Raw genomic sequence first — 22,998 nt, 5'->3', positions numbered from 1 at the left:
CATGATAGATATATGCAGAATCTAAGATCCACTACTGAAAAAAAGTAGATACCTCATCAGATATCTCCAGGACATCTCTCTCTAAATCGCTACTGACCATCGCTACAGCAGCCATCGTCCGATCCCTGAGTTGAAAGCAATCTCTGGCTAAATGCCCCAACTCGTCACACCAGTAACACCTGGTCTTGCTTAAGTTCCTTATCCTGGACTTGGACCGCCATCATCGCGATCTTCTATCGCTCCATCTATCGCCTTCTGCTCCTCCAGAAACTACCAAAGCTGAGCTACCGCCATTTGAGCTGGAAGCCGGGTTCTCCCTCCTGAGAACCTCGTTTTGGAGTATCACCGCGGTGACCTCGTCCATCTTGATGGTGCTCTTTCCCATTAGAAAAGCAGTCACCAAGGACTCATACGAAGGTAGAAGCGATACTAGCAAAATTAGTGCCCTGATCTTCTTCTCAACATTCTCGCCAATGAGGTCTGTGAGGATCTTTTGGAAGTGGTTGACATGCTCCTGCACGCTCTGTCCCTCAGCCATCCGCAGTTGATAGAACCGTCTTTAGAGGAAAAGAGTGTTGGTGAGAGATTTTGCTATGTACAACTCTTCGAGCTTCGACCACAGTACCGTCAGAGAAGTCTCGCTAAGCACATAGATCACCACCTCATTCGCTAGGTATATGCGGATGGTACTCACCGCCTGCATCTATAGCCGTCTTCAATCTTGCACTTTCATGCTAGTTGGTTTCTCCTCGCATAACAGAACATCGATCAACTCTTGCTGGATGAGCACGTTCTTCACCTTTGCCTGCCACAAGGAGAAATTGCTCTTTCCATCAAATTTGTTGATCTCCATCTTGATTGATCCTGTTTTCTCCATCTTCAGTCTTGCTCACCACTACTGTAATTTGCATCCTTATACCACCTCGCTCTGATACCACACCACCTTTTATGACCTTTCTCGATACCGCGCGATGCAGCAGGAAGAAAGAAGAAATAAAACAGAAAATAATCAAATACGTGGATCAACCAAAAAAAGACTTGCCTCTACGGGGCATGCAAACTTCACTATGAGAAAAAGAAATATTATAAGAGGAGATCTCACCCTCAACTCTCGTACATCCAATTTTTTTTCTCATAGGAAGTTCTCCCTCACAAAAACTCTCTCTCTAGGAAGACCCCCTGAACCTCTGAAGCGGCTACTGTCCATTGTCCAGAAGTCTCTCTACTCCTCCTCTCAGCGCCGTGCGTCTCCCTTTCTTCATGGGTTTTCGATTTTCCTGGGCTCTTCTCGGATCAACGCCGCACCACTCATGAACCACCCCACATTCTGTTCACGATCAAACCTTTTTAAAGGCTTCAAATCTGTATTAGATTAGGTTAAAGACTCCTAAACTGCCTAAGAAAACTCCCTAAATCACCCAGAAAATCTCTGGAGTCATTGGATCGAAATCGGAAGCAACCCACGCCCTCCGATCGTGCACCGATCCACGGAATAGTTCGTAGGCCGCGAGAAATGCATGGAAAATGTCTATGTGGTCCATGTGCCTTCCTATGCACCGTCCGATCCACGGTGGACCGGGCTAGGACTCCTAGTGCAGGCCGCATGGGCCTGGGCCGCGCGCCCAAGACGTGTGCTGCTGTGCCTAGGCCGCGCACCGCCGTGCGTGGCCGCGCTGCCGCCGCTCTGTCGGCTTGCCGCCGGCCGCCAGCAATCTTCCACCACTTCGAGTTTCATGCTGATTTTTTTTTCGCACGTATCTTCTCTGTCCGAATTCTGTTTGAGATGATCTTGAGCTCGTTGGACTCCGTTTTTCATCGCGGATCTCGCTGTAGGCTCAATGTAGACCGAATCTTGAGGCGTCAAATCCTAACACATCGAAGATTAGACTTGACGATAAGGTGAGATGTGTCCATGAGTCTTATAGGATCTTTTGTTCTTTGAATTTATGGATTGTACTCGTATTAGGATGATGTAATCGTCCACTTATATCAAAAAAAATATCAGAGAAAATTCTTTCCACAAAACAGACAAGTCCTTTCAAAAATTCAATTATGACTGTACCAAAAGGGTGAGTGATGATATGTATCATAAGTGAGAAGAGATTTTGCACAAGGAAGAACCAAAGGTAGAAAGTCTAACCAGTTGATAATTGAAACGAACAAAAAAATGGATGGCTCGCTGCCCCACTGAATCTAAATCATCCCAGGGGCCGGGACACAAAAATACAACAAAAGTTGATCAAACTACGTATCACTCGCACCCAAACGCCTAGTTGGCGGCTAAGTCGCCTCCGTGGCTGGAGCCCGTCAAACGCACCGTCTGATGAAACCGAAACGATACGAGGACGACCCCCCTTACTTTTCCTCCCTGAGAAGCGGAAGCAATGAGACAGAAAAGAGAAGGAATTTAAAAAAAAAAAGAAATGGTCGGGAGATTGAGCAGCGTAGGATCTCGGATCATGGGAGGCAACGGCGTGGTGGGGCGATCCCTGGCCTCCTCCCTCCGCAACCGCTCCGGCATGCCGAGAGGCCTTCCCGTCGGTAAGCCATCGTCCCCGACAAGCCCGTAATCCATCCCTCTTCTTGTTCCTCCATCTTCTTTCTCTCCTGTCTCTCTCCCAGATTGGATGGAATGGAATGATTGTGAACCTCACAGGACCTCCTTTCTTCTTCCTATTCTTCATGCATTTGTTTTCTTAATTCAGCTCCCGGTTCACGACGAACTGGTTTGAGATAATGGAACCCCATGCCCGGAGCCCTGCATGATCGCCTCGCCGCTACTATCGGCAAGGTATCGCGGACCTTATGCTTGTTATTCCAATATTAGGGTTTTAATATTTATTGCCTTTTTGGGTTACCGTTGATATGTTTGAATAGATCATCGAATATTTTGTTGAATTCTTTATTTTCGCGCACAGTATGAGGCATTGGGTTGGCTGGGCGGAGGGCTGGGCTTTTTCGCTACGCTTGGGTTGCTAGCTGTGTGGAATGACAAAGCATCAAAGGTTCCCTATGTGAGTATCCTTTCTTTTTTTTTTTTTTCCTTTTTCTTTTTCTTTTTTTTTGAATTTTGACAATATCTATTCCATTTTCCCGCCACTCCATTTTTATTATTCAAATTATATCTATATTCATTGACTGAAATCAAAATGATTATCTCAAAAAAAAAAAAAAAGAAAGAAAGAAAAAAGAAGAGAGAGAAGGAAAAAAAATGATTAACATCTTATGTTATAGCTAATCTCCGAATGGTTACCTTCGCTTAGAATGTTTGTAACGTTGACTTTCTCGAAGTGCACAATCAGCAAGTTTTCTTAACGCCCTTGAATGAATGCATCATCTACAAATTCCTTCCAGCATGTTTTGAGAACAAACAGAGAACGTGAACCTCCCTGAATATATAATACTGGTATATTAGAATCTAATGGAACACTAAACAACTCTATTTGTAGCCCCCCAAAGTGCCCTTGCCATGGCCTTTTAGACTTTAATTTGCATCTTTAAGAAGCCATGCAATTTTCCAACTTCTGACCCTCTGAATATGCATGAGAATTCAACTTAAAACATCTTGATAGAGGAGACCAATTGAACAATCTAGTAGAGATATTCATTCTAATGGTCCCTATGTATTCATCAAACACACTGAACAACATCCTCGAAACAGCTAATCTTATTATTTGAGCTAAAGACCTTGTTCCTACATTTTTGTATCACTTGCAGGAAACTAAGCAATGCAGAAAATCCTTGTCCAAATATCAATGCAATCAAGAAGGTTCAAATAGAATGAGGCTTTATCTTGTAAGATTTCTCTGATACCACATCTAGAGAACACCTCTGATAGCTCTATAAACTGACTGTGTCAAGTGAAAATGTGGTCAAACCTATCTTCTGACCAGTGTCTCTTATTCCTTGTTGCTGAGTATGGTTAGAAGCAACATTAATCATCTATGTGCAATGCTTCATGAGGACCAGATTGGATTATTCTCTCTTCCTACAACTCTATTGTTGATTTTGAATGGAACCCAATGCCCTGCATGATGCTTGCTTCCATCACCACACTTGACCATCATTTGGTGTCATCATTAGCTATCCCAATCATATGGCCCCACCATCAATCATCGACACTCGACCTGCCATTTCCATGTTAGTTGTTGCATTTCTGTCTGCCATTAACACTGTCTGCCTCTGTTTCTACTTTTCCAATTTTCATTTTTTCCTCTTCTATTTCCTCCTTTCTTCTAGGTTAAGTCTGGCTTGGCCTCTTTAACCCACCAGCATGTTCAGGCCAAGGAAGTTGTGCTTGTTGATTGGTTGAATCAAGTTTGAGCCAGCTGTTTAGCACTTCATACTTGCTAGTTGAGGCCAAGCTGATCTGAACCAGATCTGACCTCACCCTGTTGCATCTTAGCACATCTTATATTGTGTCTTGGGGCTAAAGGACTAATTGAGGTGTTTTGTCTTTTACATTACTTTCACCGTCTATTATTGGCCATCTCACTAGTCAATTCCAATGATTGCCAAAGTCCCATCAAGCAAGCTTCCTGCCTGGTGGGATATTTGAACATCATATGTCAAGCAGGACAGATGTCTCACAGCTATGTTATGCACTGATGGAATTCCACTTGTAATTTTGGAAGACTATAATGAATCTATTTTTGTACAGGAGCAGTTGCCAAATTGGTTACAAGAACTTTAACAATAAATGGAAGCATTATACTATCTCTGGAAATATCACTAATATGTAACAAGTAATTCTGTTGTGCAAATCATGGTTAATTTATAATTACATCTGCTTATCATTGGAGACCAGTGAAAGGATCCAAGGATCTGTTTTCTCCTGATCCTATAGATAGTTTTGTCAAATTGTTTATATCATCTGATCTGCTTGTTTTTGATTTAATATTTTCTTCTATCATTATGTTTGTGCCTACAAGTTAAAGCTGTGATTTGCTGCATAAAATTCTTATCCTGGTTTAAGGCTGTAAAATTGCTCATTTGTGAGCAGAATACATGTTTTGAACTCTGAATCCATGATTTCTTGGGGTATAACTCAATTCATCGAGCCTGGATGCATGATATTCTATTGCAAATGACAAAAAACTTTGCTGAAGTCCCCTTCAAGAAAAAATCCACTGATTTTGATGCTTCTAATTCCTGGATTTCTTTCATGGTTCTGAAAAAATATGGGCACACCTAATGGTGTGAGAAGTTTTCAGAAATATTAATTTTGATTTATATAGACTTCTCATTATCGAAGTTATGATGAGAGGAAATTTCTGATTACATTGCATGCTACTCATTTGGCAAGAGGATATTGAGTTCTGGTTGGGCAGTTTCCTTGCCAGCCAAGGAAGCACTTAGTGTAATTTTGCTGTAAGTTATGTTCTGATGTTCTCTTTGTACTTCCAGACACCAAAAGTCTATCCATATGACAACCTGCGGGTGGAGCTTACTGGAGAGCCATAGGAGCAGTCCATGAATGGTTCAGTTCAGTACCTGATGCTGTGCTGATACTGCCTGTTTGCAAGCGTTCGCTATGACCGAAAGAGAAGAAATAATGGATTGTGTGCAATGCTTGGTTTGTTATGCTCTGGTTCCTGATTGTCTTCGTGAGATGAACTTGTGCATTTCTTTCTTCTGGTGATGAAATTTGTCCAAACGGTTGCATTCAGTGCCCTACAACTTGGCCTGTAGCTATGCTTTTCTTATTTCTATAAAACCTCTCATACATACCAGCAGCATGGAAGTGATCTCAGACTGCAATTTGCACTTTGGGTCTGATTATTCTTTTTGGCTATGTTTTTCTACCATATCCATTTATTGTATTTTTGGATTATAGGAATTGCATTCCCTACATCCTCTGCTCATCAAGAGGATGCTTTCTTGGAATTGGTTTCATAATTTATCCCATGAGAGCGGATTGAACACGCACCATGATGATTAGGGGCTGTTTTGGTTGTCAAATGTTTTGAAAGCAGGCCTCATATGATCCATAACAGATGAGTTTAGTGAAAATATTTGTTCTTGTGATTTGATTGGAGAACCTTGTTTAGAAAAACTAATAAATTATGAAACCTGAAAAATTGATTTTGATAGGAAACACGAATGCTCTAGTTTCTCAAAATCTGGTTTCATGCTTTTCTACTCTGATAATGTGGATGGACGATTTCATAACATATAGATCCCTGTGCTATTTCCTGGACTGATTCTGGCTTTTTACTTGTACTAGTTGCAGTCCATTATTCTAATACTTTCTACTTTGATTAATGCTATAGTAGTTCAGAAATGTCATCAAAAAGCTGGTCTGTTACAATTTCGTTGCTCTCATTGTGAGATGGGCCTCATGATGAAGCAAAGCGTGCATGACTCCTTACCAGCTTTTGACTGTGGAATAAATTTGGAGGAATAAGAAAAAGTTATCGAGTACTGGAAACCTGATGGGTTCTATTCCATGAGATAAACGTGTTCTAGTGTTTGGTTGGAAGAATAAATGCATGGGATAAGAGGAGAAAATAGAATGCATTAAATGTGCTTTGTGATGGCTGGTCTTTTATCCGGGACAAAATTGCTCTCCTATTTTATTATTTACTTAAGAATTATGAGTGGATGGAAAAAATTGAGAGGTAATATGGCGATTGGATTGTGATGTGGGAGGGAACAATCCCGTTCCACTCCTCATATATACGATTATCCCGCAGGCCGGAGATGCTGGTTTGTTGCGGAATAGGCATTGGATTGTGATGTGATATTATTCTCTCGCCCCCATCTTGTTTGAGTAACGACTAGGGTATTAGTTTCAGTTTAGTTTGGAGCTTCTTTGTGACGGCGACCAAGGCATGTAGGCGATGGGCCATACAATAGGATATGACCTGATCCTCCCCCTAAATATGGTTAATTCTAATTTATTAAAAAAAAAATATTGCTAATTCTAACAGCCCGCACCTTAGAAATGGTGCTTCTGTTGTCAGAAAAGAGCCAAGAAGAAAGCTAGACCGGCATTATGCTCTTTTATTAGACGAGAAAGTCGATTCAATCAAAAAAAAAAGTGCTGGAAGGTTTTTTTTTTTTTTACAGTAGCTTTCTTGGATAGAGGAGAAAATAATGGAAAACTTTTTTGTGATGGATCTTTCCTGAACCTTGTGAGATCTTGATCTTGGATGCGCTTTCTGCCTTCAAACGAATAGAAAAATCTTTCTTCCTCCTCTTTTTTTTGGGCATTTTTTTTTATTTTGATGAGAGAGTATCTCAACAAGACAACGGTAGGGAATTGTCTCGCTGGATACCTTTGTCTCGTCTCTTTCTTTTTGATCTTTCTTTTTCTTGAGACCTTTTCCTTCACACGGGAGTGAATTCACTAGTGTTTGAATGCTCTAAAATGCTATCTTTACGAACTGAAACTATGGAATATTGATTCAAAAGAGTCGGCACAAACATTTATGAAACTAAAAGAAAGGTTAGGAGTTGGTTAGCCAGAAAAGTTAGACTGACCGAATCTCTTCTTGACTCCTTCCTAATTCCCTTGTAGCCCTCTCGCTGTACTAGGGGGGCTTGACTTCTCCTGGGGGATGTCATGTCGGCTAACAAGTAGTTTGTTTACTCTCTTTACGAGCGGAGAAAGCTCTATTTCCACATAGGAAGAAAGGAAGACAAACCTAACAGAACAGGTAGTTGGTTAAAGAAAAGTTAACTTGATTGGGATAGCGAATAAGTAGTTATCTAAGCAATAACCCGGGACCTCTTCTTTCAAGTAAGGAGCTCTTCCAGTCCCTCTTCTTTCAAGTGAAGAGCAACATGCATATTTGGGTTAGTTCTCCCTGCCTTCTTCCCTTGCTTTCCCCTCCTTTTTCCTTGCTTTTAGTGTAAAGTACTCTGTCTTTCAAAATTAAGTTTTGATTTTTGGGAACGAGGAAGCCTTTATGCACATGTATAGTGCAATAAAATTGATATGAAGTACACTATCTAACCATATTTAAATATATATTTAATATTCATAATTTTACTTTTTTTGTTTAAAATTTTGAATGATAAAAATGCCACTTCTGTTTTGAAAAAATTAAGACATCCTATGACTATATTATGATATTTTATGGTCAAATTATGACTTTCTGCACACATGAAGTCATATTTTTTTTTAAAAAAAATTATAAAAAAAAAAAGATATTTTCATCATTAAAAATTTATAAAATTTTTAAATAACGATAATGCTCTTTTCCTATGACATCCTATGATCAAATTATGAACAGAAAGTCATAATTTTTCAAAAGAGAAGAGATATTTTTGTTATTCAAAATTAAAAAAAATGAAACTATATGTATTAAATGCATATTGGAAAGCGATGACTACTTGGTCCAATTAGATGGGATAATATATTTTTTCTAAACTGCATGTGGTAATTATCTTTTGGGGGACATTGGTTATGGGCCACCCATCTTTTGTTACGTTGCTTTGACCTGCAAACTAGCACATGGTTGAACGACCGCAACCATCCATTTAGAGGACAAATTAGATTCAAACCTTGAAAGTTGTTGTTTTCCAAGTTTTTGATTTAAATAATTCTAATGCTAGTTTCTTAAATGATTAATAGTGCGTGCGGGGAGTCGTTTCTTTGTTTCGAATCCGAATCCGTGACATTCATGTTAGACTGGAGTAAAAATCTGACAATTTTTTTTTTCCAAATATAATTGCATGGCTTATTGTGCAACGGGGATTAATGTGACCACGTACAAAAATAGAAACAAGAAGGGGATATTTGCACTCAGCATCTCATGAAACTTGTCAAAAAGTAGCGCCGAGTAAACCAAACGTGACAAGAACTGCCACATAAGCAGAGAACACGGGCATAGCAGGTCAAGATAGATCATTTTTACTTTTAAATTTTACTTTCTTTTGGAGCAATTAAAGCTTTGTCGAATCATTTCATCAAAAAAGATCCTGTAAAATGGATATGTGGGATCATTGTGGTTGTCCCTCAGGCTAGTTTTAGTGAGCTGCCAGGGAACGAGGGGACCTGTCAAATGGTGTTATGGAAAAAGAGGGCATTTGGGCCTAGATCTGACTATTGACTATTGATGGTACAAATCTGACTATTGTTAGTGGATGGCAAAAAGAGGTTGGAATTTATATTTGCAAACAACAAAGTTCTCTCGTGTTAGTGTTTTTTTTCCTTGTTTTCTAGCGGCATTTTGGTATTATCTATTATTCTTAACCCAACAGAGCTTTGATTTTATATTCAAGAGTTAAAATTAAAGGGCCATTCTTTGAAGGATAAATAACTAATCTAGGAATCTCTATTTTTTTAGATAAATATTTCTTAGACAACATTAGATAGAAAAATTATATATTATATATATTTATATATATATATATATATATATATATATATATAAATAGCTCCAGAATCTATTATACATGGTTTCTTGTATTACTATTTTTTTTGGATAGGTTGCTAAGATATATCTATATTTTTCATAATGTTTTTTAGTATATAAATATATCTACTATATATATTATACATACACACACGATATCATTATATATTATATTATAATGATAAATTACCTTATAATAGTAAATTATATTATATTTTATTATATTGTTATAGATATTTTAGGAATAAAATAAAAAATTTATTTTTTTGATTGATGAAAAAAATGACTTATCTATCTTCTAGATGGGTAAGACTTTTCTTTCATTTCATGAATCAATATTTTTTATGAGAAAATAACTTATTCACTTAGAGAGAAGCATGAAAATATGGATAAGTTGGAAGTCGACCAACTATACCATAATATTTATCCATCAAAGAATGAGCTTTAAGGTTTTAAAAAAGCTGATAGATTTTCAAAATGGATCAAGTTAATTAAGTTAATTTCAAAAATATATTTGATGGTGGAAGCTTTTCCGCTAAGTTATTCCAACACTTTTAATTACCAATCACTTTGAGAAATAGGTATATAGCCTTTATAGAGATCACGAGAGATGTAGAGATAGGAATAATAGCAAAGCAGGCAAAGACATGGGTGACCTTGTTTGCAATTCTTGAAGCATAGCGATGCTTGGTACGAGAGCTATTTCTATGTTAGCATCGTGCGGGTATAAACATTTTGCCTTTTTAATCCGACGGTATATATCTTCTCTTTAAAAGAGACACCTTTTTTGAGTGAAAGAAAGTATTCTTCAAAAGAGATACGTAACCAGCCATTTGTGGTCTCCTCTCAAATGGAGGTCCCTAATTTGTATCATGCTTCAATAACCATGGTGGAGTAGTGCAAGTTTTTCCAAGCTCTAACTACTACAACACATGACAAACTGGACACTTGGTGGAGGATTGCCTGCATCATCTGCCTACTTCTTACAGTGGAAGCCTACCACTGGTTGTCTGCATAACGTTACCATGCATCGGATGCTGATTCCTTTGTACCTTAACTCCTGGCTACCAAAACCTCCGTTGCACAAACCGGGTTCTCTCCCATAGATTTCTGACACCGTGATGCGTGACGAGCCAACTACAAACAAATGTAGTCAAACGCCATTAAGATGCCGAGACACATATGTGAAGAATCCTGCAAGATGTTATCTCCCCAATGTATAAAAAGCTACAGCATTTTCTGATCAAGTACTTCACAAATTTCTTTTGGTGAGCACACACTAACCGCTACTTAAATAGTTACGAGACGAAAGGGGTTCACGTGTTTCCTTCGAGGACTGAACCAGACCATATAATACTAACGCCGAATTGAGAACTGCGGACCCACATTTCTATCCACTTGCAGTCGGGCACCGTCTTTTCCTGTGTCTTTTGCCACGACAAAATACGAGAGGAGGATAGAGTTTTTTTTTGAAGCTGGAGAGGAGGACAGAGTTGGAGTGCCCTGAGGATTACTTATCTTCCACCACCCGTCATTTATTCTTGAGAAATTAATTTTTTTTTTTTTTGGAACCAATGGCCAATATTCTCCGAAAAAGCATGGTGCAGTTGGATTGGATAGACGACAATCTGAACCACATGGATCCGGTTCAGACCAACCCATGCATAGCTAAACTTAGAGTCATGGGTGGCATGGTTATTTACCCAGAACGTTACCGCCAAATGGCTTGGGTGTGGACCTCATCTTTCCAGACTCGAACAACCTTGATCAACAAGTACTACACTAACGTCAGTCCCTAGATATTAGAATTGTGCCATGTACACTTGACCTGCAATGAGGCTCGGCACACTCCAGACCCCACCGAATGATAATATCTGATATATGAATACTACTAGCTAGGGCTAAATATTGCACTTCTAAACTACCTAGATTCAGAACATCTTGGGGTCAAGTTGGACTCAGTGCCACCGTACTTGCTCAAGCTTAAATAGGCAATGAAGTTATTATGAAAGCTCAACCCAACAACAGAAAATCCAAATTAATTAAGCCTCAAAGTAGGAAAACCATGACCCAAACGTCCAGGTATGGTCAGATGATCAGAACCAGGGACAGGAGGGGGGGAGAGAGAGAGACCATGGACTTCCATGAGGCGGGGAACTAGATCGGTGCTATGGAGATCCACAAACCCAGTGCTGTTCTCATACCCTTCGAATAATAATTCTGTTAAAATATACTGAAACACTTCTCTTTCAAGACAAGATCAAATTAAAAAGAAAGGCGGAAAGCGCTAGATAATTGGAAAAGAGTTCACGGGTTGGGCTTAGAACTCGTTATAAATCCACCTACCGTGCAATAATATTCCTCCTATCCTTAAGACGCTATCTTCATGGCTTCCAAATTAACCGAGGCATCACTGCTTCTATCCATGGTCCTTACGTCCATTGCATTGCCGGTGGCATTCGCCTGCGACTCGTGCTCCCACCCGACGTTACCCTGGCCTCCGTCCACAAAGAAGCCACCCAGAATGCTGCTTCCACCTCCATCCGAGGGTGGCGGCGGCCTTCCGGCGATAATTAGTACACCTCCGGCCAAGTGCTCGTTTGACATTCTCAAACTCGGGCTTTGTCTCGACGTGTTGGGTGGTCTGGTCCACCTTGGTTTGGGAAAGCCGGTCGAGAACGTGTGCTGTCCGGTGCTGCAGGGCTTGCTGGAGTTAGAGGCCGCGGTGTGCCTCTGTACTGCTATCAAGCTTAGGGTTCTCAACCTCGACATTTATATCCCACTGGCCCTCCAGGTCCTCATCACTTGTGGGAAGGACCCTCCTCGGGGTTACGCTTGCCCTCTCAACTAGCGAGCTTGGTGTTTTCTCAAGAAAAAACAAAACTAGAAAGTTTGGTGCGTTGGAAGTGGGTCGTGACGCTTCTTGCATGTGATAGGGTTCGGCATTTGGTTGAGGGTTAGGGTTAGGTTGTCTTTGATTGAGAGCTGGCTTCACTGGTGTGAAGGTTGCTAGATTGTACCGACTTGCAATGGCTTTTTGCCTCAAAATCATTTGTAAGGCTTTTAGGTTGTACTGACTTGCAATGATTTTTATTTGAATCCAGTTTGGTTTTATTTGGAAATTAATGTTGCCTGAACCGTTGTGTGTACGCTATTGTCGTCTTGGGTTGCAGCGTCCAATTTTTACAAATAAGAACGGAATTGCAGCCAAAAAGGGTCCAAACCAGGTTTTATTGCGATAAGTGAAAGTTCTCTCAGTTGTCGGGCCAAATGTTAATTTTTCCCTCAATAACATACGGTAGATCCGGGTTTTGTAACAATGTAGAACCCATCTAAAAATAATTAACTAAATAATATTATTTATATTTTTAAATAAATCTGTACTGTAGTATTCTCTGATTCATATCAATTACGGGCTAGATGTATTTTGATATCACTTATAACAATTTAAAATCTCATTTTAAAAAATCCAGCCAAAATTTTGATTGTAGATAAATCCTTTTATAAATATATATTGTTTAGTATTTCACCAAAAATATGAAATATTTCATGAATATTTCTCACCAATGACTTCTTGTAAATTAATCGGGGAAGATATTCACACTTTCCTTTTGTGTCAACTTGGTCAAATTTGTTCGTTGCCATACACATCCTGGTTCCTGTATCTGTGGATGATCATGCTATCATTCATGGTGCCAGTGGAAGGTGAATATGATATTATATGGTAATTTTAACTTCAAAATAGTAAAAGATAGGTTAGGTTTTTCTTGAGACGTTCGGAAGGGAGGACACCAATCAAGCTATTACTGGCTGCAAAAAATGCAAGGGGTCTTTCTTTGCAAACAGCCCGAAATTTAAGGCTGTTACAGTGATTAGAAAGTGAGTAGTTTTATTTTAAATATGGAAGTTTCTACCGTGGGTACATATATATATATATATAAGTGATTAGAAAGTGAGTAGTTTTAATTTTAAATATGGAAGTTAATTTCTACCGTGGGTACATATATATATATATATATATATATATATATATATATATATGATGCAGAGGAGGTTTTGACATGTGCTAGATTATTTTATGTAGGGATGTAATTGGATTGAAGAAAATCCAAAGTCCAAACTGATCCAAATCAAATTAGAGGATTGGATTGGATTTTTGGAGTTTGGTTTTAGATTTGAAGTAAATTTTTAAAAATTTTGAACTTTAGATTTGAATTTAATGTTATAAAATCCAAATCTAATCCAAAATATAAACTATGGATCCAAACCAAATCTAATCCATTCTTTTAGTTTGGATTTTTGGATTATATATATATATATATATATATATGTGTGTGTGTGTGTTTCAAGTTTATTTTCTTTTAAATATATTTTTTTGATATAATGTTTCTTTTAAATGTTATGAAATTTATTATATTTTGACGATGTAGTTTTTATTGAAAATCTAAAACTTATGTTTTTGACATAGTGCTATTATAGCACGACTTGTTGTAACTCTTAGTATTGAAATTTATATTTTTTATTTTTTATCCATTACTATTATAATATCAGTTGTTAGATGTAGGGTGATATTGTAGAGTACGTATAAGTAGTACATATTTTGAATTCATATAATTTGCTTTTGAATGATCATCCAAATTGCAATCTAATATATATAAAAGTCTAAAAATCCAGTCCAATCTAATCTAACTTTTTTGGACTGGATTGGATTAGACTAGTAGAGTATTTGGTTCGATTTTGGAGCCAAATTTCTAAGTTAAAAATATTTTGGGTTGGAGTTGAATTTAGGTATAATACAATCCAATTTATTTATACTCCTAATTTTATGCAGCTTCGAAGGAACATTTCATTTGAATATTAATTCAGACAATGCAGGGCGATCAAGGCCATGGATTTGTATCTTGAACATCCTAGCTATAAATGTAATACAATCATGGATTATCATCCTTTGATCTTTGTTATTCAAACTTCTCTCTCTCTCTCTCTCTCTCTCTATATATATATATATATATATTAAATTTCATAATGCTCTTGAACAATATTTTTCACTATATTTCTGAAAAATGATGTATAATAAAATTTCTATTACAAACATTCATTTGTGAATTTATAATAAAATGAGCATAAGTTAAACCATTTACCATGATGGTACTATATTGTCCAAATAGACAGACATTATGTTTAACAACTTTTGAATTTTTAACAATTTTCAATACCTGATATAGATGGTAGCTATTCTTAGAAAAATCAAAATGCAATGATGTCCATATTTTTCCTTTGTTGGTAAAAATGCAAAAAACAAAAATATGTTATAATACTAGTTTCTATATTCCTTCCAATTCAATGCACTATGATATCTTAGATAGTTAATTTGTTATTATTAGATTCACTATGTTATTTACCGTCGCTAATAATCAGTTTACTGTCACTAATGATATTAGTGACGGCATGCGTTTGCTAAAAATCTGACGAAAATAATCTCATCGCTAATTATCATTATTAGCGATGGTAAATTCATCGTCGCTAATAAAGATAATTAGCGATGGTATTAGCGATAAAATTTCATCGGTAATAATTTTAATTTTTTTTCTTAATTAAACTATTAAAAAATTATTAACGACGGTGATTTTATCGTTACTATCATCTTTAATAGTTTTTTAATTTTTTAATTAAAATATAAAAAATTATTAGTAATGGTAGTTTGTGTCGCTAATGCCGTTGCTAATAGTTTTTAATTTTTTTTAAAAAAATTATAATTAAATATTTTAAATTTTATTTTAATCACAGTAACAAGTCATAATATTTTTTAAAATCTATTATAAATATGATAACAATTATGTAATACAATCATAAATATAAAATTAATTATATTATATTAAAAATATAAATTATATAATTTTATATATAGATACTGCTTTATAAGTATCAAAATTGCATACACATAAAAAAAAAATCATATACGATCCTCTTCGTCATCCTTCTCATTTTCTTGCTCCTGTACGTCCTCTGCAGCAGCTGGTGAATGAGAACCAGATATCCCAGCATCTAGTAACAAAGAAAAATAAAATATTATTAGTAAGTTTCGATATAAAAATATATGTATTGATATGGAGATGTATATTTTGATATACTACTTCAATTCTCGAACAGATTATTTCTATATATTTCATTCGATGATACGAAGCTATAGACACCCTGGCCCGATCCATCATTTGGATAGTTAGATTGAATTTTTAATCCCTGATATCTCCTTTCCGAACTCAAGTCTAAATATATAAAGTTTCTAAATATAAAAATTTAAAACAAATAAAAAAAATTATTAATAGACTTATCTGCTATGATAGCTGTGACAACGAGCTCAACTGATCGTATAGATGTGGATCTCGAAGAATCTCAACAACCGTATCGCAGACAGCATCTCGAAAGTTTTGAGGTTACTGGCTCCAAAATCTCTGTACGATCTCCTCCATATGTGTGTCAGCCCATGTCTAGATCATCAAGCCCTGAGAGGAGGATGTCGACGAAGATCCTTGAGCTAGTGGAGGGTCGAAGTTATGGCCGAATCCTATGATCAGACTTCTACTCACCTCTTCGATGGCCCTAAGTCATCCTTCGAGGTCAAAGAGAAGTTGAAAGAATAGGTCCTCATCGTGTTACAATACAAAATACTCTGTATAATCCACCTATACAATTTAAAAATTCATTAGTCCATATATATCAGTATATATAAAAATTTAATAAATAATATGTCAAGTTGTTACCATGATCTGTCGAGAATAAAGATCTAAATAATCACCAGTTCTTCTAGACCGATGTGTGGCCTCCCATATCTGCAGTTGTCCTGATGTACAATTCAGATACCATATTTATAATAAATAAATAATAAAATTAAATTAATTAAAATATACATATAGTTTATTTAATATAAAATTAATTTAATGATAGAATTTTTATCAATCCGTCGACCATAATATATGTGCCAATGGAGCCGCCAGTGTATTTGATCGGATGCTGCTGGGTGGTCTGATTTTATCGTGCTCTCTGCCGCCTATCAAAGTACTTCTTAGTACTCCACTGATCACAGAAGGCCTCCCATATATCCATCCGCATCCAGTGATCTGTATAAGATTTTTAGTTTGATGGTGACTCAAAATTGGAGTGCTCTATAGCAGACTGTCAAAGGCTATACAGTCCATCCCAGAATCTCTGCATGGCTACCTCCTCGAAAGTCCGACGACTAACCTCCTCATCTTGAGGAGTTTCAAATCGATACTACCCCTGTAAGTAGAAGCAACTGTGTATTAATAAATAGAATATAAATATACTATAAATTTAAAAATTAAATATTTTTGACTTACCAGGAATATCTCCCAGGTTGCATCACAAGCCCCCGATGGTCAATTGGAAAACTCATTCATCGATCCTGGCATCAATCATCGAATGATGTTGGTAACCACACGAGACATCCTAGGCTCTATAAATATTCTGTAAAATTTATTTTGAACAATAAATATTAGACTCTAAAATGACTAAAATTTAAATATATTTAGTGAAGATATATAGTACTCATGTATGGCTCTGAACGTGCATGAGCTCTCTATCCTTCAGCCGAGTCAACGGTGCCACAAGTCGGACGGGTGCTCTACCATGCCTCTACCTTTGAGAGTTGGGCATAGCTCCGTGTGACTGTAGGGTCACTGATGACCCCACATCGTTCGAACCTAAAAATATCAAGACATTATAAAGAATATTATATTAGATAATAAAGAATAAAATAATATAAAAAAGAATATCTAAAGTATTAGAGTTTATCACGTGGTACATGTGGTGCAGAGGCATGCGAGCTAGCGGCATAAGAGCTCTCTCCTCTAGAGCTTTCTCCTCGACTGCGATGGCTCCGATCTTGGGAAGATATGATCTATAATCTCTGAAAATTAAAATAACTATGTATCAGAATAAAATAACTATGTATCATATTTATTTAACTATATATTATGACACTTTAACTTTATACCAGCAGACCAACATATTATTATATATTGCTGGATAAGAATTATTTTTCTACTGATATATTACAGATATTAACTAATAATCTTATATAACATTTTTTTTAGACAGTTCTCTTAGTATATTATGCACATCTGGCTGCTTTTCGTGCGCGATATTATATAGAGTCTGATCTCTCTGATGGAGGATCAGCATTGGTTGGTGGGTTTAGCTTCTCGGTACCTTTTGAATGTTTGGTATCATTCAGATATATGGCAATACAAGGAAAGTATTTAAAATGAGTTAGAGATGGAGAAGTTCATCACAAGCGAGGAGCACTATTCATTGGCCTCTTCAGATGTTTGATGTCCTTTGGATTCTTCGTCTGACTCTTCCTCTTCTTCCACTTCTTCATCTTCTTTCTCTTCTTCTCCTTCTTAGATAGGATTATCCTTTAAAACAAACTCAAAATTATCTACCTCCTCATGTTGGCTATCATATAGGAGAAAATCTGGAACATCCAACTTTGCATTTATATATAAAAGATTGATGAATTTCAGATGTTTCATTCTCTTGAAAGTATTCTGGTAAATGAGACTCTTCTTCTTCTTCAAGCACGTAATGAACGGTTTAAAACTTAATTTTGCATACAGCCCACTATTCTTTTCTTTCTCTCTCCCCTGACGAGAATAGAGTATAATACATTTGAATAGCTTGTTGGACTTGCACAAAGGGATCATTGACATATGCTTTTAATTCATATTTAATTTTAATAATTCCATACCATGAATCAACCTTCATATAATTGTCGGTATCATGAAGGAACCAGATCTAGGGTTTCAGGGTTAGATCTTGAAATTTTTTCAAGATCAGGCAGCGGAAGACTAAAATAAATCAAAATTTATCTTATAAAATTAGAGAATCCCTAGATCTAAGATCTTATTACATAATTATTATATGATATTAAATTAATTATTAAAATATAAAGAGAAAGAACTACATGTCGATCATATCAACATGTTTCTATACTACATCTAATGTATGTAAAATATACTAGATCAGATCTATTACCTTCCAAGTTAGATGTTCTAACTTTGCTGATCCGAGTTTGAGAATGATGTTGCGAGCTGCACATATGTCCGGCCTCTAAGAGTTGTCTACACGTCCACGAATCACGATCAAAAGTCCTGATCCAGAAAATCAGTACATTATACTAGTACTATGCTGATTCTTCTTCGACGGTCGATCAGATGTCTCTTTCTTCTTGATTTAGACTCTTCCAAAAATGAGAAGTAAGAGAAGGAGTTTTAGATGTGAGACACTCTCAGAAAACTCATAGATGGAGGAAGAGAAGAGGTGAACACAGTAACCCTAGAAGAAGACCCTCTTCTTCTTCTCTTTACTCTAACCTAGATACTTAGTTTTGTGTCTATTATATCTCCACACCCCAACACTCTTTCTCCCTGATTTTCACATGCCTCAAAGGTCTCTCAATGCTCTATAATCCATAAAAACCTCAAGAAAAAATTCATCTTAAATAAAAAGATATGAAGAATTATTGTCTAGGTCAAATACCTAGTCAAGAAAAATTCAAACAGGACAAGACAAGGGGTGCCCAACTCATGGGCGCCCCCTCTTTCTATTTCTGCCATGGACCACCAGCAAAGGATGCACAATATGTGCCATAAAAACCACAAAAATCTCAAAAAAAATCTGAATAAAATCAGTGCCATAAGGAAAGAGTTTTGGTTTCCTAAAATTTTATCTTATAGAATTTGAAATCCAAACTAATTCCTACTTTGACTTGGTCCATAATCACATTCCATGTAAGAGAGAAAGAGTGAAAAGCTTTGGAAGTACGTGAAGGCCTGAGAGAGAAGGTTTTGTCACACAAAATAAGAGAGAGTGGGCATGGGGGGCTAAGGTGGCGCAAGATGGAATCCTAATCTTACTAGGATTTAATCTATGACTTGTTCAAATTTGATTTCTCAAATCAAATCAAACCAAAATCAAATCAACCCAAATAGATCTTAACCCAATTAAGAATTTAATTTAATCAGATTAAATTAGATTTAAATCTGATTTAATTTCTAATCGAATTAGAAATTAAGTTGATCCAAGTCCTAATTGGACTAGGACTAGTTTTTTCTTGTTCTTGGCTTATCCAATAAACCAATTGAACTTGATCCAATCAAGTCCAAACTAAATCTAATTAAATCATATTCAATTATACTTAATCTCAGCCCATTGGCTTAATCAAATTAAGCCAACTAGCAATTGAATTGCTAATCGATCCTTCTGCAATACTTGCACTAGGTTAAATGTCAATCGTATTGATTGTTTAACCCTAGAATGATTCTTAATCGTTGATCAACCATCTGATCGGATCGTAAACTCTAATGTATGTGACCTCATAGATTCGAACCTAAGTCGGTAGTATAGAAATAAATTTCTATACCAATCAAAGTGACAATCTAGCAATGGTACCCGATGGTCGGATAAGTTGAATGTGTAGAACAACATCCTTAAAATTCATGCAGATATAGTTTCCATATAATTCATCCTCTTGACCAAAATACTCATAGAACACCTCAGAGTTCAACTGTCAACTCTGATCAGGTTGTCCATATTGTATTTCAAAATATCAAATCCATCTGATAGATTATCCTGATCAAAGTTTTGCTAAATTGAAATACAGCGACTCATTCTTCTCTAACTTTTGGAGTACTTGACTTCACACTCTGACTTCACAAGTACTTGAATGTTCCTAGAAGCCTTCCGTCACTGAATTAAAAATTCAGTTAGTCCAGTACCAAAGCACAGTGAGTTACTTACAAGTCACTAAGGTGATCTCAGGTTTAAAGGACACTTATACCTATATTTCATCAGAGACATTCTCAACAGCAGAATGCTCTGGAGTTGGTCACGTTCAATGATGATGTACCCTTACATCTCACCTGTATACCATACCAGTGTCTCCACACTCCTTGATTAAGAGGACAACCAACCTATATGGCCTACAGCGATCTATGCTCGATAGAAGCTGTCGTCCTTATTAACAGCCTATCATTTGATCGTGAACAGTTTTAAGAACTAATCGATAAATCTTCTCTTTTTCGAATCTAAATAGTCCTAAGAACTTCATCACAACAACGGAGTTCATTAGAAGATGAAAACTTATGATGAAAATACCAAAAATATATTTTATTTATTAACAAATCAATTACAATATAAGGTTTCTCAATCGTCAATAGATTGACGATTGACTTTTGGGATATATTTCTCAATAACTCTCACTTATCCTAAAGCCACTCGGCACAGTATCTAATACCCATCTTCGACTTGTGGTTGTCGAACTCCTTTATCGCTAGGACTTTAGTGAAGGGATCAGCTAGGTTCTTCTTTTCATCGATCTTCTGAAGATCGACGTCACCTCGATCCACGATCTTCTGGATCAGGTGGAAGCGACGCAAAATATGCTTCGTCCGCTAGTGTGTTTTGGGTTCCTTTGCTTAAGCTATGGCACCAGTGCTGTCACAGTAGAGCAAGATCGGACCATCGAGGGAGGATGCTACTCCAAGCTCGATGATGAATTTTTTCAGCCACACAGCTTTCTTCGCAGCATCCGATGCTGCGATGTACTCCGCCTCACAAACAGAGTCTGCCACAGTATACTGCTTGGAACTCTTCCAGCAGATAGCTCTACCATTCAGAGTAAAGATATAACTCGACACGCTTATACTGTCATCATGGTCAGATTGAAAGCTGGAGTCTGTGAACCCCATAAGTTTCAGATCTGACTTACAATAAACCAACCATTGATCCTTAGTATTTCTCAAATACTTAAGGATGGCTTTAACTATTTTTCAGTGATTTTTTTCAGGATCAGATTGGTATCTACTCATTACTCCTAATGAGTATGCCATATTTGGCCTTGTACATATCATGGTGTACATGATAGATTCCACGATCGAAGCATATGAGACTCTACTCATATGCTCTCTCTTTTCAGGAGTTGTCGGACAATCCTTCTTAGAGAGAAAAATTTCATGGCCTATCGATAGATAGTCCTTCTTAGAATTCTCCATGCTGAACCTCTTCAGCACAGTGTCTATGTACGTGGACTGGAATAATCCAAGCATCCTTTTAGATCTATCCCTATAGATCTTCATCCCTAGGATGTAGGATGTTTCACCCAAGTCTTTTATGGAGAACTGCGATGACAACCAAACTTTTATTCCCTGTAGTGTGGGAATGTCATTCCCAATTAAGAGAATGTCATCCACGTACAAGACAAGAAATACCATAATTAGACCATTTGCCCATTTATAGATGCAGGGCTCTTCTCCATTCTTAACGAAGCCATACGTTTTGATCACCTTATCAAAATGTATGTTCCAACTCCGAAAAGCTTGCTTCAATCCATAAATGGATCTCTGAAGCTTGCACACCTTAGACTCATCTGTAGATATAAACCTCTCAGGTTGCATCATATACACCTCTTCGGTCAGCTCTCCATTCAGGAAAGCTATCTTTATATCCATCTGCCAGATCTCATAATCCAGATGGGCAGCTATTGCAAGAATTATCCGAATGGATTTGAGCATTGCCACAAAGGAGAACGTCTCATTATAGTCAATACCATAATATTGATGATACCTCTTGACAACCAGACGGACTTTATAGGTCTCCACCTTTTCATCTGCACCCTTCTTGCTTTTGAAGATCCATTTACACCCAATGGATTTAACTCCTTCAGGTGGGTCAACCAATATCCATACATCGTTGACCTGCATAGACTCTATTTCGAATTTCATAGCTTTAAGTTATTTCTCGAAATCAGATCTCTGCATTGCATCCATATAGGTGATCGGATCCTCATCGTTCTCATCGAGTTCGATGGGATCACCATCCCGGATCAAAAAATTATAGTATCTATCCGACTGATACAGTACTCTATCGGATCGTCTTAATGGTGCAGGTACATTGGGCTCCAGATCTGATCTAATCAAATCTGACTCAAGGCAGCTATTGGTGTCGGTCCTTCTACCTGTTGAACTTCATCAAGTTCAACTTTAGAGGCAACAGTTCCTTCATCAAGAATTTTTTTTTTAAAAAAGATTGCCTTAAGGTTGACGAACACCTTTTATTCATCTGTATGATAGAAAAAATATCCTTTGATATCTTTGGGGTATCCTATGAATGTGTATTTGTCAGACCTAGGTCCAAGTTTATCTGTAACTAACCGTTTGACATAGGTCGGACACCCCCAGATCCTAAGGTGTGAAAATGCTGGCTTATGTCCTGTCCATATCTCATATGGAGTCTTAATTATAGACTTACTTGAAACCTTATTTAACAGATAACAGGTCGATTCGAGTACATATCTTCAGAAGGATATCGACAAGCTGGCAAAATTCATCATGGATTGGATCATAGCTAACAGAGTCCGATTTCTCCTTTCAGACACACCATTATGCTGTGGTGTTTCTGGATGAGTCCATTGAGAGAGAATCCCATTCTCTCTTAGATATGTGATAAACTCACTAGAAAGATATTCTCCTCCTCGGTCAGATCGAAGAGTTTTAATACTCTTCTCAGTTTATTTTTCTACTTCACTTCAAAATCGTTTGAACATTTTAAATGA

At 37.1% G+C, this 22,998-nt stretch overlaps 1 protein-coding gene and 1 non-coding gene across 2 annotated transcripts; both read left to right on the top strand.

The window, feature by feature from the left end:
- Nucleotides 1-2,367: 2,367 nt before the first annotated feature.
- On the top strand, nucleotides 2,368-5,886 carry LOC105054343 (uncharacterized). The gene is made up of 4 exons (XR_003802181.2): nucleotides 2,368-2,541; nucleotides 2,706-2,791; nucleotides 2,919-3,014; nucleotides 5,407-5,886. It is a non-coding gene; the product is annotated as an uncharacterized protein (transcript).
- Nucleotides 5,887-11,496: 5,610 nt separating this feature from the next.
- LOC105054016 (36.4 kDa proline-rich protein-like) lies at nucleotides 11,497-12,481 on the top strand. The gene has a single exon (XM_010935385.4). It carries the CDS (start codon nucleotides 11,752-11,754, stop codon nucleotides 12,214-12,216), a length of 465 nt encoding a protein of 154 aa, XP_010933687.1. The 5' UTR covers nucleotides 11,497-11,751; the 3' UTR covers nucleotides 12,217-12,481.
- The last annotated feature ends 10,517 nt before the right edge of the window (nucleotides 12,482-22,998 follow it).

Source organism: Elaeis guineensis, chromosome 11 (assembly GCF_000442705.2).
Source record: "Elaeis guineensis isolate ETL-2024a chromosome 11, EG11, whole genome shotgun sequence".
NCBI lineage: Eukaryota > Viridiplantae > Streptophyta > Magnoliopsida > Arecales > Arecaceae > Elaeis > Elaeis guineensis.
The sequence above is the reverse complement of the archived record's forward strand: the minus strand, read 5'-3'. Positions and strand labels throughout refer to the sequence as shown.

Bases quoted from the DNA above. Each gene is read 5' to 3' on its own strand.
- LOC105054016 (XM_010935385.4), top strand. From the start codon at position 11,752: ATGGCTTCCAAATTAACCGAGGCATCACTGCTTCTATCCATGGTCCTT.